The following is a 17,494-nucleotide window of genomic DNA, read 5'->3' on the forward strand; positions in this document are numbered from 1 at the left end:
CAACAAACACGCCTCTCCGGGGCTCACTCACTGTTGACACATTGTGGTTAAAGTAGTCCACATGGATTTGTGACCATAATGCAAAAATGTTTTAAGAGTGGCTTTGAAAGACTGATTTTTACCCGAGGCCAAAATATGGCCATCGAGTATTGCAAAGACTTTGCGTTCATCTGTCTATGCTCCAGTCTTACAACTGCCAGGGTCTTCAGATTCACAGAGAACATTGTTTGGACACCGATCTTGGACAGTTTCAAAGATGGCTAACCTTGACCTATTTTAAGAGGTCAGAAGGCCACATCCTGTTTCCTATTCTTATGAGGCTGAGGGTATTTTAGCATTGCGTTATATTTTAAAAATGTGATCTTGTTGACTTTTTAAAGTAAAACAACTGATTAGACATTTTTTTTTAAACTGCCTCCATTGTCTCAATGTCTCCATTCTTTCACCAAAGAATTTCTATTGTGTGACTTTCTTCTCACATGGTGCCTGAGTAAAGGTCACTTCGACGTGAAGAAGGAACAGAGTTGGAAGGCCAAACACTGGCATTTCAACACAACTTAGGCTGTGAAATCTGGGTTGTGATCAAAAGATACGAATTAGGTGGTTTGGGCATTTAATTGGAGTTCCTGGATAGCTTTTTGGAGGTGTTTTTGGACACACCCCAAATAGAGACTAAGGGAGTGGAGCTAGACCCAGAGTAATCTGGAAGATTTATATATTCCATCTGGCCTGGGAATGCTTTGGGCATCCCCAGGAATCCCAGGAGGAGTTTGAGGATGTGGTTGTGCTTCCTTTAAAGGGCCATCACATTTTCACAAATTCATCCACAAGTTGTTCAGGTGAGGTCTGTGAATACACACTGGTGCCACACACCACACTAAGGAGTCACCTTGGGTTGTAGATGGCAAGCAACCCTGGAAAGTAACCATACTACCATATTCCACTGGGTGGAATATGGACATCCTGTTGGCCTTTTCCAGCTGCTGGAGTCCTCAAAACTGAGGCATCTGGAGGCTGGATGATGCAGAAACATGTAGCACCAGATATCTAGATACTGGCTGAGGTCACTAGTTAGCGCACAGGTGTCACAGACAGGAAGCACCAGGACACTAAAGACTTGCACCTATGTTCTCCTGCAAAGGTATCATCATCGTCATCTCCAAACACCTCTGTCCAGTAATCTCATGACTTTATAAGCTCTTCCAAGGCATCCTTCAATCTGAAAGGACAAGAACTGAATACATGAACATCTCCGTTCATGTATAGTTGCTGGTAAGCATTGAAACATGAGGTAGGTGGCCCCAAGTGACTGTGACCAATCTGGAAATCTTCAAAGATCTGCCAACATCTTGTGGTCTTTGTCACAACACATAGAAACCAGGAGACATCCACAACATCCACACCCAATGGCAACATCCACACCCAATGGCAATCATCATGAGCCACATTGTAACAATATGTTTCTAACCAACTGCCGCCATGGCCTGACCCTGGTTTAATTGTTAGAATAATGGATGGATTAACTGATGTTGAATAAAAATGCTGTTTTGGTGCTAAAAACAAAAATCAAAGAGGAAAAAAATGTTTTAATATAGTCTAACAGAAGGGTTCGTGCATTAAATGTCAACAATCTAAAGGCATTAGTGGAAAGCAACTTAAACTGGCTTTGTCCAGTTTAATCATCCTGTCCAAGACAGGAATAAGAACGAGGGCGTCACAGAGAGCAAGAGCATTTGTGTTCTGGGATACAGAAGCATTCTCTGCTTCAGGATGTTGCTTTTAATGCTAAAGAAGCAGGCTTCCTGTGGAGGAAACGATCACAGAATGGGCAAGGCTTGCTCGAGACACCGTGTTCCCAACATTTCTTTGAGTCACCTGGCTGCAAAGCAGACAGCAGACGTTTTGTGGCCTTGAGAGGTGGGTAATGAGTGCTCCACACAATTTTACTTTGCACGAATGGGTGATTTTAAAACTGAACCTTTCTCTGAACTGTTTTTCAGATTTCCTGATGGATCTTGGCTGTCTTGAATGCTGGTTGTCTTACAGCAGGAAATCCAAATCTGATGCTCCCTGACAACGGACAAATCACTGAAAACACAGTCTGAACGTTTTTGTGCTTTCTTTGTGTGAATGAATGGTTATGCCTGAAGTCAAGTCTGGATTCCAATGTCAAGTGTTTGACCAACAGAGACATGTCCAACAACAGCTGCAACCTCCCCATGGACACAGATACGGTTGGCCTGACCTGCATCTATGGTCTGATCTTCTCTTTGGGTCTCCCCAGCAACTTGTTGTCTCTATGGGGACTGTACCAGCTGGGTCGCTCAGGTGGGGGAGGCTGCCAACTGGTCTACATCCTCAACCTCCTGCTGTCCGACCTCCTCCAGCTGCTCACGCTTCCAATGTGGATCCTTTACCTCCAGGGTGGCCACCATTGGCCTTATGGACAGCTGGCGTGCGAGCTGGTGGGTTACGTGTTTTATGTAAACGTCTATGCCAGTGTCATGTTCCTATGCCTGATAGCGCTGGATCGCTGTCTGGCCATCGTGTATCCGCTGAGCAGCCGCCGAGTGCGGACGGTGAAAGTAGCAGCGGTGTCGGGGGTAGCGGTGTGGTTATTCACCTTCCTGTTCTGCCTATGTGGTCTGCTGCCGTCGGTGTTTGATTCCGACAGGCTGCTGTGTCTGGAGCAGTACCCAGTCAGTACCAGATTCGCCCAATTCAAGATTGCAACGGTGGTCCTCGGTTTCATGTTGCCATGCACCATACTTGGGTGAGTTTGATCATATGGAAGCTTTTCTTCCAATACAAAGTAGAAAATAGCTTTGGTTACGATTAAAATCTGATTAGATTTATCGGCAATGTTTACATGGCAAATGTAGCCCACCCTCTCTGTCCACAATCTTATCTGTTTCTGCTTCCATCCCTCAGTTACACTTCAGCCCACATTGGTGTGACCCTCCGACGATCACCTTCTGTCTCTGACCATGAGCGGCACAAGATCGTGGGCATCCTGGTCATCATCACTGTTAATTTCATCGTGGTGTTCGGACCCTACCATCTGGTAGGTGGGTACAGGTTCGTGTTCTTACTACTGACGGATGAACCCTGTGGAATGGAGCGCTCTATCTTCCTTGTCTATCGCCTGTGCTATGGTTTGACCAGCCTCAACACTCTACTGGATCCAGTCTTCTATATCTTTGTGTGTCCCGATGCTCGTCTAGAGCTGCAGAGGTCCCTGCCCTGCTTGGGGAATGTGGACAGGACCCGTAAACAACGGGCTTTCACCCCCAGACCTCACTCAGTCATCCAGAGTGGAACTGGACAAAATAAATCTGTACCTTATAAACTGGAAAAAATCGTGGACATAGCAGCTCCTGGTGTTTAGTTAAAGAAACTGTTCCCTGCACTGGAAACTCTAGTGTGTTTGTTATTTTCAGTGTGACCTTCCAAAAACTAGAATTGGTCTGTGGCAAAGAAACCACAAATTACAGCAACTTACATTGTTAAGTTGCTTATAACAAACAAGATATTATAGCTTTAAATTGTCTGAAAAACACTTTTCATCCCTGGTAGATTTGTAACAATAAATTTCTCTTATCTCAAAACAAATAAAGAATTGGGAATGTAATCCAAACATTTGTTTGATTAGATCATAACATGAAAATAAACTGTTTGATATTTGTATCCTACAAAGCTCTTTTTCATCACATTTGCTGTAAAATATTTGAAAAAAAAAACCTGAAAGTGCAACACCTCGTCGAGCCTGAACAACCCTGGAATCTTTAAGGTAGAATGGCAATTATTACATTTTTGTATTCTTTTATTACCATCACTTCCTTTCATTCCGACAAATTCAGACTATTCTTAGGAACTGCACAAAATGTCACTTGTTGATTGTTACTGAATATGTATAACTGATTGGTTTCATCAAGGCCAATGTATTAGTTTTTGAGAAATAAGTGGAAATTACTGTAGACAACAGTACCTGTGGATACGAAGATGCTAAGAGCATTGGCAGATAGATACAGGAAGTAGCATCAGTAAAGATGTGGTCATTTTGTTTAGGATAGTATGTCGTGGTAAACCATATAATTCATTGCATGGTGAAAATATGACCGTTGACCTCAAAGATCTTGACCCCAATGACGTTGACTGTCATCCTAATAATTGACCTTTGACTGACCATACCAGTGTAGTCCCACAATCCACTTTGATTCATTGACCACTGCCAAATTTAACCCTTCCTGGGTCCATCTTCATCCACATACCATGTTTGGTATTATTCAGTCAAAGGACTTGGGAAGACTAGGACAACAAATCTGCAGACAGTCAAGACCTTGACCTCAATGGTGGACCTCCATTATGTTTGGCCTTGTTTGGGGAATTCCAGAACCCACCCTTGTGTGTGTGTGTGTGTGTGTGTGTGTGTGTGTGTGTGTGTGTGTGTGTGTGTGTGTGTGTGTGTGTGTGTGTGTGTGTGTGTGTGTGTGTGTGTGTGTGTGTGTGTCATGTTTGGTGCAAATTAGAGTGAAAATGAAAAATTAAATAAACCCAATGACCTTGATTCCAAGGATTGACCCTTGGCAAATTTGCACTCGCCTGAGTAATTCATCCACCTACGTATGTGCGCCACATTTGTTGGAATTTTTTTTTTTTTTTTTTTTTGACTGATCTTTGACCCCATCAACCTTGACTTTTGCCAAAACAAATCCTTTATGGGTAATTGCAGGGATGACCTTCATTCATATAGCAGTTCTGGTGAAAATTGACCCCCGGATCTGGGATGAGTTGGGGAACAAATAGATAATAAACAATGCTAAAATTATAGTATGTTTAAAAAAAAAAAAAAAAAAAGAAGTCTACATCACTTTGGAAAATAAAAAAAACATGATCCAGAAGCCAAATGTGGATCGTGGTCAGTATCAACATTTAAACTGTTACGTATTCTGATAAGATTGAGCACAATCTCACAATGCAAAAGAAAGTTTAGAAATGCATTGTATTAATACGCATTAGTTAAGTTGTACTAAAGTGCATATGTACGTTATGTTTTAATAAGACTATATGCATTAACAGCATAATAATCATGTTTATTGTTACATAGACATTCATAACCACCTAAAATAAACATGTTGACAAGTCATAAACTGATTAAGGATGTCACTAAAAACCCCTATGACTGTCTTTTACTGTTTATAAAAGTATTAAAAACATTTATTGAGGGTGTCGATGAAAGTTCTCGGTCACCCAGGTTATTTAAAATTAACTACAGCACTGGACTTCTTATTGGTTGTTTTTTCCCTAGAATGAGTTAACTTTTAGATATTAAAGCAAATAAAATGTTTGAAATGTGAAGAGAATGATTAGTTGCTCATAGATTGAGGACAACCACACTCGTGCGCTTCTTCCTCCACCTTCAAACACACGTTTTGAAGAGAATTGTTCTTCTTGCTGACACCACTAGAGTTGTGAACAGTGCTGCGGTGCTGCACCAGCTCCACCAAATCCTCTGTCAGAACATTTTCCATCACTGCTCCTAGGGATTGTATAATGTTACTGCACAAATCCGGACAGCTGAACACATACAAAATCTCTTTTTAAATAAATGTTTTTTATTTGAAATAATGATAATTAAAGCATATTTTATGGGTAATCTCTTATTTCTTTTGACAACTATGTACTGACGCTACTGCTTTTAGAACCATGAGAAGCTTTTGGGACTGTTAGCATTTTTTTTGGGGGGGGGGGGGGGTCAGTTATATGGGTTCACCAACTTCTAACATTATACTTTCAAACCATATTTCTTGGCTGCTTGAGAGTAGTTTGATAACCCTGTGGTATTTATCACCATGAGCTTGAAATTGCTTCATAACTTCCACTCAGCTGCAGGTTAATGAACCTAACTTTTGAGCACACTTTGTTCAGGATCACTGTGTCTCTCCATCTTTCCAGCACTGAAAGGTAGTTAGAGGGGTGGGTCAGTCTGGGTAGTCATATTAAATTCAGTGGTATTTGGTGCCACCTACTGTTTCAGATGTCTATGGCATGCAAAATTCTAGGCCCCGAATGTAATATGACCTGCTTTTTTCAGATTAATGTCCAAGAAGAAAAAACAAAGCCATATTCACAATAATACAGTAATTCCTTGTTTTTATCATTTCAAGTCCATTGCTGGAAAAAGAAATAAAACCTAGAACATTTCAATGAGAACAACTATTGTTAAATAACTTAAAATGTTTGATAATCACGACATCCAAGAGATCATATATTACACCTCATCTGTTTAAATTTCAAGTTTCTAACTCTTCACTGTTGCTTACATTCAGAATCTGATCAGTGATTATGTTTCCTGAAACTGACATGAGCATTTGCTACCAAAAGATCAAGGCAAGATGTCACATGGTGAAAGATAAGATTAAAGTTTTGTAGAAATACCAAGAAATCTCTCTCTCTCAGACACACACACACACACACACACACACGTTTTCATGACATATCAGGACATACGACAGAAATGTGAAAAATGGGAACATGCCTTTCCTAGCGTCCTAGAGGCCTGGGAACCAAACCCATTCTGACCCATGCTTCCAGTAATATCTCCATTTGTTGCATTTTAGGCTAGGGCTGTATTTCGGTCAAACTTGATTTTTTATGCTACATATGGGACACTGTGTTGTGAAAGTGTAGTGACACGGACCCACAACAGGGGGCGCAAATGAACGGACAATGAAAGAGTCAAATAGGAACACTTTACTGTTGTGAATGAGCACAACACAGAGGAATGTGAAATTTAACAGTCAATCACAAGGGTGACGTGTGGGCAGGCTCGAGGATAGAAGACGTCTGTCCTGAGATGAACCGGAACCACACGATTTCCTCCGCCACCGAACCCGGAGAATACTGGAGCCGCCAAGTCCCGAGTCCCCAGGTGGCCACCGTCTTCGAAGGTCGGATCTGGTACTGCTAGCAGGGAGCAGAGACAATAAGATATGGGTGTGTGCACACCCAGTAGCAACAACGGTGGGAATGCCACCTCCACCTCTAACACACACTCGTGCAGCTCCTGTCTACCCACTTATCTGGTAGAGGTGTGCAGCGGAGCCGTTGCTGGACACACCGAACGCCGGTCACACAGACACGGAACACCACAGGAAAGCGGCTGCAAAAAAGAGTTCAGACTGATACACAGTTCCCTTTCAAGGCTGAGAATACTACCTGAACGGTTTGACGATATCTCGGCGATGAGGTGGAGATGACGTCCGGGTTTTATGGAGTGAGATGATGAAGCATGAATGAGTGACAGCTGTCACCCCCGGCTGTGTCCGTGGCGGCAGCGCCCTCTTGTGCCTGAAGCCCGCACTTCAGGCAGGGCGCCCTCTGGTGGTGGGCCAGCAGTACCTCCTCTTCTGGCGGCCCACACAACACACTGTCAGGTTCATGTGACTTTTGAGTACAATAACATCCCACTGAAAGTGTGAAAAGTGTGTTAAATTCCAAAACTGGCCAGTAGACTGTGAAATTGAGGAAGAGCAAAAACGAAAAACACACTTACGCACTTATTTACCAAAAATTGTGATATTTTAGGACATCAGAGATTTTTGGTCTATAATGCTTTAGAGCGCTCTGAAAAATGAGGACATGGAAAATATTGAAGGTGTGTTATCATAAAAATGTCCTGAATTGTCATGACAATAAGTGCACACACACACAAGAAAATTATTGAAATGTTTAAAATGAATATTCATCAAAGCCCCACAACCTGATTAATTTAAACTTTATTTAACCAGGTTAGTCCCACTGACATCGAGATCTCTTTAAATGTGTGAGGAAACCCACGCAAACGCGGGGAGAACATGCAAACTCCACACAGAAAGGCGACAGGTGGGAATTGAACAGATCACCTTCTTGCTGTGAGGCAACAGTGCTAACCACAAAGCCACCGTGCTGCCCAATCCCAATCCCGGATAAACGCTTGAAGATGAGATGAGACTGGTGAAAGATTGAAGGGGATTTCCATGTCTTTCTCTTTACAGCGTATAATATCATAACCTTAATACTCCTCTAGGTGGTGCTATAAGCAACATTTTTCACAAGTATATTTAAATCAAAGGTGTAAAATTTGTTGCTTTTCTATGTTTGTTCTTGTTCTTCTTCATTTGTTTTGTTTTTCATGTCCGAAATAAAACTTTCATTCAGTATAAGTATAGAATGAAATCAAAGGAAAATCCTAAAACAGACTTTGTTAGAATTTATACAATGTAAAAAAGTTACTAAATCCAAAAAAGACATGATTAATAATGATGGAATTTTACATAAAGTGTTTGCAAAATTTCTTGGGGTCAGCTATATCTGAGAGTTTGAGGGACCTTACTTACGTTCTTCTAATTTATACTTATACATTTCTACATTTCACCCCAACCAACTACAATTATTCAAGTACTGTTTATAACACCCCTGCCATATTATTTTTCACATAGTAGTTTTCTCGTAGTGTAGTGTCATGAAATATGGTATTGCTGAAATACTGTAAAAGCAGAAAGCTAATACCATCTTTACCATATTTGCCATTATCAATAGATCATTGATTAAACCAAACATATAATACTGTACATGCACCATGGATTCTGCCATATATAAACACATAAAAAATAAAATAATTAATTAATAAACGTAATTTGAAAACCAATGACAAATGAATTGACTGGCTTGATTAGTTCATTGAAGAAATAATAAAAAAAAATACACATTTAAATTTTTCTTAATTCTCATCTTATTTGTAAAAACTAGTTTACTTGAAATTTGGCCAAGTTCAAATTCAAATTTAAAGCAATTTGACACTTGTTTAAAATGAGTGTGAATGTTGACAGTGGGTGTATTGAAACCAGCATGACACAATAAGGCTGCAGTTAATCTGGTAACTAGTTAATGACAAATGGATGGAATGGCTGTATTGATTAGTTAATTACAGTAAATATAAAGTATTTGCTTTAAAAATAAGCATGAAAATTTTTCTAGTTTACTTCAAATTTGGCCAATTTGAGATTCAACTTTTAAGCAATTTGCCATTTGTTTTTAAACCAACATGAATGCTAAAAGAGTATTAAAGTTCACATAACACATACTGTTGCTGCTTTACAGGCGCCTATCACTCTACGAAATGAAACACAGGGGTTTTAAATATAATTAATACTGTTATTTTCAATATACTTGCAATTGTTAATTTTAGGGATTTAAGTAATAATGTTTCATTTGATTTCATTAATTTCAACTACAATATTGTTTTGCACTTAATTGACAATGTTATGTGGAAAAACTTACCTTAACTTTATCAATTAAATTCAACATTTTATTTCTTAGAGTGTACAAATAAGATACCAGTATGTTACTTAAACCAGTTTAGAAACTTGTTTGAAAATTCTTAAAATTTGTCACATAGTTTTTAGTGATTAAATGCCTGTGTACGATGCTGAAGGAGACTGAAATTTTTGATAACAACTTGCACTTTTTGTCTTCTGTTTTCTTTCTTTTTCTTTTTTGTAGAAATTGGCCAAGAGATAATTCAATCAAAAGTTATTACCAACAAGGGATAGAAATCTGTTATTGTCACAGCAATTATGGCAAGTTTAAAACTATTTTAATGCATTGTAGGAGATCACAACTTGATAAAAAATATTGCATGTGTTAAACAGCAGTGAGACTCTATACTATATGTGTAAGACAATGGTGGTAAATGAGAATTTTTGACTACGTGTTGTACTCTTCTAGGATGTTCATAGTGGATCATAACATTTAAGGGAGTTCTCACAAAACTACTGTTACTGTGGAGTATGTAATCTAATAATCTAATCCATCTTGGACCCCTACACAATAGCCTAGTTTACACACCCTGTAGCAACACCCCCGTGTACATAGTATGTTTCCATGTGTCTTAAAAGCATCGATGTGTTACTGATTGACATTGCTGTGGACTTTGATGTCCTGTTGGGTGAGTTGCTATAATGTTCTAACAGTGAAGGCAAGAAGATATGCAAATCTAATCCACATATCATTACGGAAAAATACCGAACCGAGACACAAAGCCACCAAGAAATATCACATGCACTCAACAGAAAAACACAGTTGCGAAACCTTTTTTGACATTGTATGCCCAATTAAAACAAGCTATTTGGGCTGTGGGCAACATTCTGCAGTTTCCAGCCACTGGCAGAGATGAAAAGTCAAAAGTCAGTATAAAGTGCAGAATTTGGACCTTTCACTTCCTTGTTGTACAAGTGTTGACACCCACCAAGGTTGGAGAGGCTTACTTTTATTTCCGCTGATGATGTTAGTTTGTTCTCTGGCACCTCGACATGTGCAGTAACGGGGATGACAGGATCAGGTGAAGGATGCTCAGCCTGTATGTGCTCTCGATTCTTCTCTTCAAACACTGTAAGTCACTGCGTTTTGGCTTTTTAAATATTATGCTGTAACATCTTTAAACCAATTCACCTTCATGTGTCTTTTAGATGGCGCCGAGCCGTATTATCTGCTCCACGCCAACCTTGGAGACAATGTGACTTTGCTGTGTTTCTCCCAGACCGTTGCCACCTATTTGTCCTGGTACAAGCAGATTCCAGGGGAGCAACCTCGACTCATATCCACCTACTACAAATCTGACCCCAACTCCAACACATTTCACGATGAATTCCACAATGAATTCCAAAATAAATGGCTATCAGTGTCAACAGGAGCTGGGTCCTACCACCTGAAGATTTCCAACACCAAGGACTCTGATTCAGCCGCGTACTACTGCGCACAAACTATTATTTGTCAGACTCAGTTCATCAATGGAACACTTCTAATTCAAAAGGGTATGCAGTATTAATTATTTTAACTTTTGATGACCTTTCTCTCCTTTGTTTCCTCACTGTAACACTTTCTACCCTTGGTTCAATCTCCAGAGTCCAACATCAAGTCTTTCCTGCAACAGCCCGATGCCGGAACGTACTACTGTGCCGTGGCTTCATATGGGATGATAGTGTTTGGCCAAGGAACAAAGGTGGATGTTACAGGTGAGAAATTATACTCAACATTTTCAATGTATATTAATAAGAAATTACTTCATAGAACACATTTTCTAGTAATGTTAAAAAGTGTTTCAATTAAATAGTTTTTAATTTATTTGGGGGAAAATACGTAGATTCTTGCTGAGGTTGTCAGACATGTATAAAATTAAAGGTTCTTTAAGATAAGATGGTGACAAAAGAAAAAAAAAAAGCTTAAAAGTGAAAAGCAACATCTTAAAATTTGCTTTGAATCCAGAGTTGAAGTCATTTCACAGAAGACAAAGTAGGATTAACATGGTCCAGTTTTCTACAGGCAAATAAAACTCAGTCACAATGGCTTTGGTTAATTCAAACTATCCAAACAATGTAAATTAAACTACTATATTGTCAACGAAGAGCACACAGGGGACTCTTTCACCTTAACTATATTAGAAATAACAATATCGTGTTGATATATATCTATATATATCTATATATATATCTATATCTATATATATATATCTATATCTATATATATATATATATATATCTATATCTATATCTATCTATATATATATATATATATATATATATATATATATATATATATCTATATATATATATATATCTATATCTATATATCTATATATATCTATATATCTATATATCTATATATATATATATATATATATATATCTATCTATCTATCTATCTATCTATCTATCTATCTATATATATATATAGATAGATAGATAGATAGATAGATAGATAGATAGATAGATAGATAGATAGATAGATAGATAGATAGATAGATAGATAGATAGATAGATAGATAGATAGATAGATAGATAGATAGATAGATAGATAGATAGATAGATAGATAGATAGATAGATAGATATTAGCAAAATATGTAAGTGTTTAGAATTTTTTTATGATGTATAAAGCATTGGCCTGATTACTCTTAAACAATGCTTCTGGAAAGTTTTCACAGCGCTACACTTTTTCCACATTTTGTTATATTACAGCCATATTCCAGAATGGATGAAATTAATTACTTTCCACTCAAAATTCTTCTCACAGGACCCCATAATGACAACATGAAAAAGTTTTTTTTTTTTTTTTTGCTAATTTATTAAAAATAAAAAAAACTAAGAAATCACATGTACATAAGTATTTACATCCTTTGCTCAATACTTGGTTGATGCACCTTTGGCAGCAATTACAGTCTCAAGACTTCTTGAATATGTTGTCACAAGCTTGGTGCACCTATCTTTGGGTAGTTTGGTCCATTCCTCTTTGCAGCACCTCTCAAGTTCCATCGGGTTGGATGTGGAGCGTCAGTGCACAGCCATTTTCAGATCTCTCCAGAGATGTTCAGTCGGATTCAGGTCTGGCCTCTGGCTGGACCACTCAAGGACATTCACAGAGTTGTCCTGAAGCCGCTCCTTTGATATCTTGGCTGTGTGCTTAGGGTCATTGTCCTGCTGAAAGATGAACTGTCACCCCAGTCTGAGGTCAAGAGTGCTCTGGAGCAGGTTTTCATCCAGGATGTCTCTGTACATTGCTGCATTCATCTTTCCCTCAATCCTGACTAGTCTCTCAGTTTGTGCCACTGAAAAACATCCCCACAGCATGATGCTGTCACCACCATGCTTCACTGTAGGGATGGTGCCTGGTTTCCTCCAAACATGACACGTGGCATTCATGCCAAATAGTTCATTCTTTGTCTCATCAGACCAACGAATTTTGTTTCTCATCGTCTGAGAGTCCTTCAGGTGCCTTTTGGCAAACTCCATACAGGCTACCATGGACCTTTTACTAAGGGGTGGCTTCTGTCTGACCACTCTACCATACAGGCCTGTTTGGTGGATTACTGCAGAGATGGTTGTCCTTCTTGGTCATCTCCCTGACTAAGGCCCCTTTCCCAAGATCGCTCAGTTTAGACGGGGGGCCAGTTCTAGGAAGAGTCTTGGTGGATCTGAACTTCTTCCATTTATGGATGATGGAGGCCACTGTGCTCATTGGGACCATCAAAGCAGCAGAAATGTTTCTGTGTCCTTCCCCAGATTTGTGCCTCTAGACAATCCTGTCTCAGAGGTCTATAGACAATTCCTTTGACTTCATGTTTGGTTTTTGCTCTGACATGCACTGTCAAATGTAGGACATTATAGACAGGTGTGTACCTTTCCAGATCATGTCCAATCAACTGAATTTAGCCCAGGTGTACTTCAATAATCTGCAGAAACATCTCTGTGAATACATATGTTCATGTAATTTCTTGGTGCATAGAATTTTTAGGGAAAAAATTAACTTCATCTATTTTGAAATAAGGCTGTAACATAACAAAATGTGGAAAAAGTGCAGCGCTGTGAATACTTTCCAGATGCACTATAACGTTCAGATTTATAAATCTGAACGATATAGTGTACTATAGAGCTCTTTAATGTATGTTGAAAGGTCAGATTTGAATTGTTCTTACTATATGATTAGTTTCTATTCACGTCTACCAAGAAATCTAATTTGATTCAATTTATTTATACAGCACCAAAATTATAATATAAATAATCTCAACAGACTAAAAGCAAGCAAAGGCTCACCCTTACTCAACGCATGAGCAGGCACATTTATAAAAGCGGTAAGGAAAAACTCCCACAGAGTCAGACCAGACTGAATGGGGTGACCATCTGCTACGGCCATACAAACAAAATAAAATAAAATATTTAATTTTATATGTTTACAAGGATTTTATAGCAATACTGACATTCCTAGGCTTTAGAAAACGCAGTAAGTGAATGAATAGATTTAAAACAAAAGTCTCTTGTAACTCACCAAATTAAAAGGGCATTTAATAAGGAAAAATAAATAAATGTTGGCTAAATGTAATTTTGGTGGAAAAAAGAACAACTTTTGTTTGGTTTACTTAAAATAATATAGACTTGTGTGGCACCTTTGAACACTACCACTTTCTGGAAAAGCAACAGTGGCCTTGGTAGTCACTAGACCTAAGGATAGGAAATGATAGAAACTGGCCAGATAATTTCAAGCGACATGCCTACTTCAACCACACCTGTTCTTAATTTCCATGATGTACATGATAAGATTTTTCCATGCAACCAACCCAGACATATCTTTTATTTTCTGTAATAAAATATTGAAATATTGACCTAAATGTTTATCCAGTAGTTATTATTTTAATATTTAACACGCATATAAAATTATTTTTAAGCCAACTAATAAACAACTCTTCTAACATTAAAAAAAACTTGGTTTTCAACCTAAATATCACAAAAGGACACTAAAATGAAGTGCTGTCATTAAGGTAATTTGTTTTTCACAATTTGATCTGGCACACCTTTACAAAGAATTCCAATTTTTTACGTGTCATTTACACTATTTGTACAAAATGTATTACGATTCGTACTTTACTTGACGTGTTTCCACAAGGGAACAAGGCGACCGCGCTCCTTCTGTGTTGATATGTTGCCTGATTGCAGCTCTGCTTGCATCTGTGATGATAAATGTCATTTTCACCTGCATCATCTGCAAAATATCCAGGAAAAAATATTCCCACACTCAAGGTACTAAACACCAGCTGACATTGGGAACAGCATCGTTGATCATGGGGGATTGTCAATTACAAATATAGTTTGTAGCTTAAAACAAAATCCAATGGTGTTTTTTTGTTGTTGTTGTTGGTGGGTTTTTTTTAAGGGCTACAACCCACTCCAAGGTCACCAGAATACACTAGAGACAATCAGGTTAGTGCCAAAAAAATCTTCCTAACATTACTTTTACATGCAGACACCGTTTAACAATTTTGCACCGTTTTCTCCAGCAGGGCACAGACTCTGATACCTTGCAGTATGCAGCACTGGAATTCAAAACAAAAAGTAAGTTCAAGAGAGCGACAAGGTCAGAAAAGGACTCAGTCTACTCTGGAGTGAGACTGTAAAACCAGGAACAAATGAAGTTTTTCCTTTCATAAAAAAAACAGCAACATTTAAAAAAAAACAAAAAAACTCATCCTTATCTTTCAAATAATGCCTGCATGTTTTTTACAAAATGTAAATAAATGCAACCAACTGTTCACACAAAGACGATAATGCCAACACATACTAGTATGAAGCTTAAAATGGAAAACCAAGTCACACTCAAGCACGAGTTATTTCAAGGCAAATGCACCACAGAACACGGGCTGAAGAGCCACTTTTAAGCAATTCAAAAAATAGAAACAAGCACCATGCTGTATTTGTTCAACCCACAGAAAGGCCGTCTGCTTTTGTGGTCGCCTGACACACGAAACAGAACCTTCTGTCTTCATTCAAGTCGCTGATGCCTGTTAGTGTGGCCACAGAAATGTCACATGGTCTTAGATAAAACGGCTTCAACATTTTGTACCTCTTCAGCTCACAGGCCTGTGATTAAAACTGTATAACTTCATAGAGTTAATGTGCTTTTGTTATGTTGTTTCAAACAATGTGAATTTAAAGCTTTGTCACGTCTCGTGACCGCAGCTAATGTGTTGCTAATACAGCACTAATCATATAAAAATACCTACTTCACACACAACTGCAAGGTTAAATTACTGATTCGAATCATTACCTGGGAAACACCGTGACCGTTACTGACTGCAAACAACGACTGACTGTAGTTGTGTGTGGATTGGAAATACATTGGTCTTCAGTCTGGTCACATTGCGTTGCTAACCACCTGTGCAGTTGGCGCCAATACATTTTAGGTGCATTTACACCTGGACTTTCTTATGGTCACATACTATCAGATTTGTTCGTTTCAGCCATTATTAACCACCAAATATTATTTGTTGGCAAGATAACTGCATTTTTTTTTTAAAGATAACTGCATAATAACTACCCAAGTTAATCAGCTTGATGTTATATTGACTGGATGACAGTACGTAGGTTGCTAGCTAGCTCAATGATTGTAAAAATCTGTTTGCAGTTGTGAAAAGGAAGTATATTTGTACTATTCCATTTGTTATTCCAACTATTTGTAAAATACCAGGGTTCTCGCCAGCGCAGTTGAGCATAGAGGGCCCCTATGCTGTGATTTGGATCCCCTATGCTGTGATTTGGGTCCCTATGGTGTGATTTAACCAGCATAGGGGGCTTTTTTTCTTATTTTTTAAAGGACATGTCGTACATAATTTAACGTCCCAGTTAGAAACACAAAGTGTCCCTCAAAATGCAGGAAATAGTGTTTCAAAGGGTTATAAATTTCAAAATTTTCTCAAGGGTATGCCCCAGACCCTCCTACAATGCTTGCACCTGTAGCACTCGTCGTTCGGCTATGCCCCGCTAAGTACTCCCCTATGCTGTAAAAAAAAAAAAAAAAAAAAAAAAATCCTGGTGAGAACCCTGAATACTGTAGTTTTTTTTTTTTGTTTTTTTTTTGATTAGTTGATATGCCTTTTGTTGTTGCATTATATCAAGTTAGATTATGCTGTGTAGCTAGCTAATATGCATCATTCCGGGCATTTTTATACGAACTGAGTAAACTTGTTTTCTTTAAAATGCATATCTTGTAATCTGATGGACAATTTTCCAAAAATACAATGGTGACTGTATGGCATGACTTTATTTTATTTGCTGTTGTCATACTTTTACTACCTTTTTGTTGGATTACAGTCAGATCTGCTTTCTTTAACTGTTGATATGTATTCAAATTAAACCTTTGCTGAAAGGGTTCATTCATTGTGACAAAGATATTTTCATGTATTGTAGCCAAATGACTAACAAGAATACCCGGGTGGGGAGTGTCATTTCTGTGTGCTTTGCTTTGGTCAAGCTCTCACACACACTTCGCCGTCTTCTCTCCCCCGCTTACCTAACAGGATGTCTGTGTGGTTTACTTGCAACGCCACTTCTTGTTTGTTTGTTCCAATCACTTCACACATCTCCATCTCTGATGTACTGATCCTTGCTTCTTCTTCTTTTTTTTAGCTGATATAAATCCAATGTGTCTTTTTATATTTTTATTGCCAAATATAACAATTAGTGAAAAACCAATAAACTATTGTTCAAAGTTATACAATGTGCTTATTTTATTATTTTATTTTTTTTTTTACTTTAAAATGATTTTGATGGTACACCAACTTTTTGTAGTTGTACCAGCACCCTTGAAATGCGTCACATTGCACCACATAACTCTGGCGTGCTGCAATGAATCATTTCACGCAAGAACTGCGAATTGTCATTATTCTCATTATAGACATAATGGTAGCGTCGTCAAAGAAACCAAACAGGATGTTGTCAAAGGAAATGATGACTTGAAAAAGAGAATGGCCGAGCAAGAAATTAGATAAGCGTGAATATCAGATAGACAGGCTTTTACTTTTTGGCATACTCTAAAATTAGTTACTATTATCAAAATCCAGGTGAGCCCAATTTCATAGAGGTTACCTGGTCAGTAATTCAAGGTGGTGTTAGCAAATTTGCTACATATCACA

At 38.3% G+C, this 17,494-nt stretch overlaps 2 protein-coding genes across 2 annotated transcripts; both read left to right on the top strand.

Moving 5' to 3' along the window:
* Nucleotides 1-1,779: 1,779 nt before the first annotated feature.
* On the top strand, nt 1,780-5,187 carry si:dkey-165a24.9 (G-protein coupled receptor 4). The gene is made up of 3 exons (XM_034164433.1): nt 1,780-1,917; nt 2,001-2,773; nt 2,932-5,187. Exons 2-3 carry the CDS (start codon nt 2,193-2,195, stop codon nt 3,386-3,388), a joined length of 1,038 nt encoding a protein of 345 aa, XP_034020324.1. The 5' UTR covers nt 1,780-1,917; nt 2,001-2,192; the 3' UTR covers nt 3,389-5,187.
* Nucleotides 5,188-9,924: 4,737 nt separating this feature from the next.
* Nucleotides 9,925-14,980, top strand: LOC117505411. Its single transcript, XM_034165056.1, has 5 exons — nt 9,925-9,988; nt 10,509-10,853; nt 10,944-11,054; nt 14,740-14,786; nt 14,867-14,980. Exons 1-5 carry the CDS (start codon nt 9,925-9,927, stop codon nt 14,978-14,980), a joined length of 681 nt encoding a protein of 226 aa, XP_034020947.1.
* Nucleotides 14,981-17,494: the final 2,514 nt, after the last annotated feature.

The sequence above is a fragment of the Thalassophryne amazonica genome, chromosome 23 (genome assembly GCF_902500255.1).
Source record: "Thalassophryne amazonica chromosome 23, fThaAma1.1, whole genome shotgun sequence".
NCBI lineage: Eukaryota > Metazoa > Chordata > Actinopteri > Batrachoidiformes > Batrachoididae > Thalassophryne > Thalassophryne amazonica.

Excerpts from the sequence above, each read along its gene's own strand:
- LOC117505411 (XM_034165056.1), top strand. The coding sequence starts at position 9,925 with ATGTGTCTTAAAAGCATCGATGTGTTACTGATTGACATTGCTGTGGAC. Across the intron at positions 9,989-10,508 it reads GGACTTTGATGTCCTGTTGG|ATGGCGCCGAGCCGTATTAT; the intron begins GTGAGTTGCTAT and ends TGTGTCTTTTAG. Across the intron at positions 11,055-14,739 it reads AACAAAGGTGGATGTTACAG|GGCTACAACCCACTCCAAGG; the intron begins GTGAGAAATTAT and ends GTTTTTTTTAAG.
- si:dkey-165a24.9 (XM_034164433.1), top strand. The coding sequence starts at position 2,193 with ATGTCCAACAACAGCTGCAACCTCCCCATGGACACAGATACGGTTGGC. Across the intron at positions 2,774-2,931 it reads TTGCCATGCACCATACTTGG|TTACACTTCAGCCCACATTG; the intron begins GTGAGTTTGATC and ends TCCATCCCTCAG.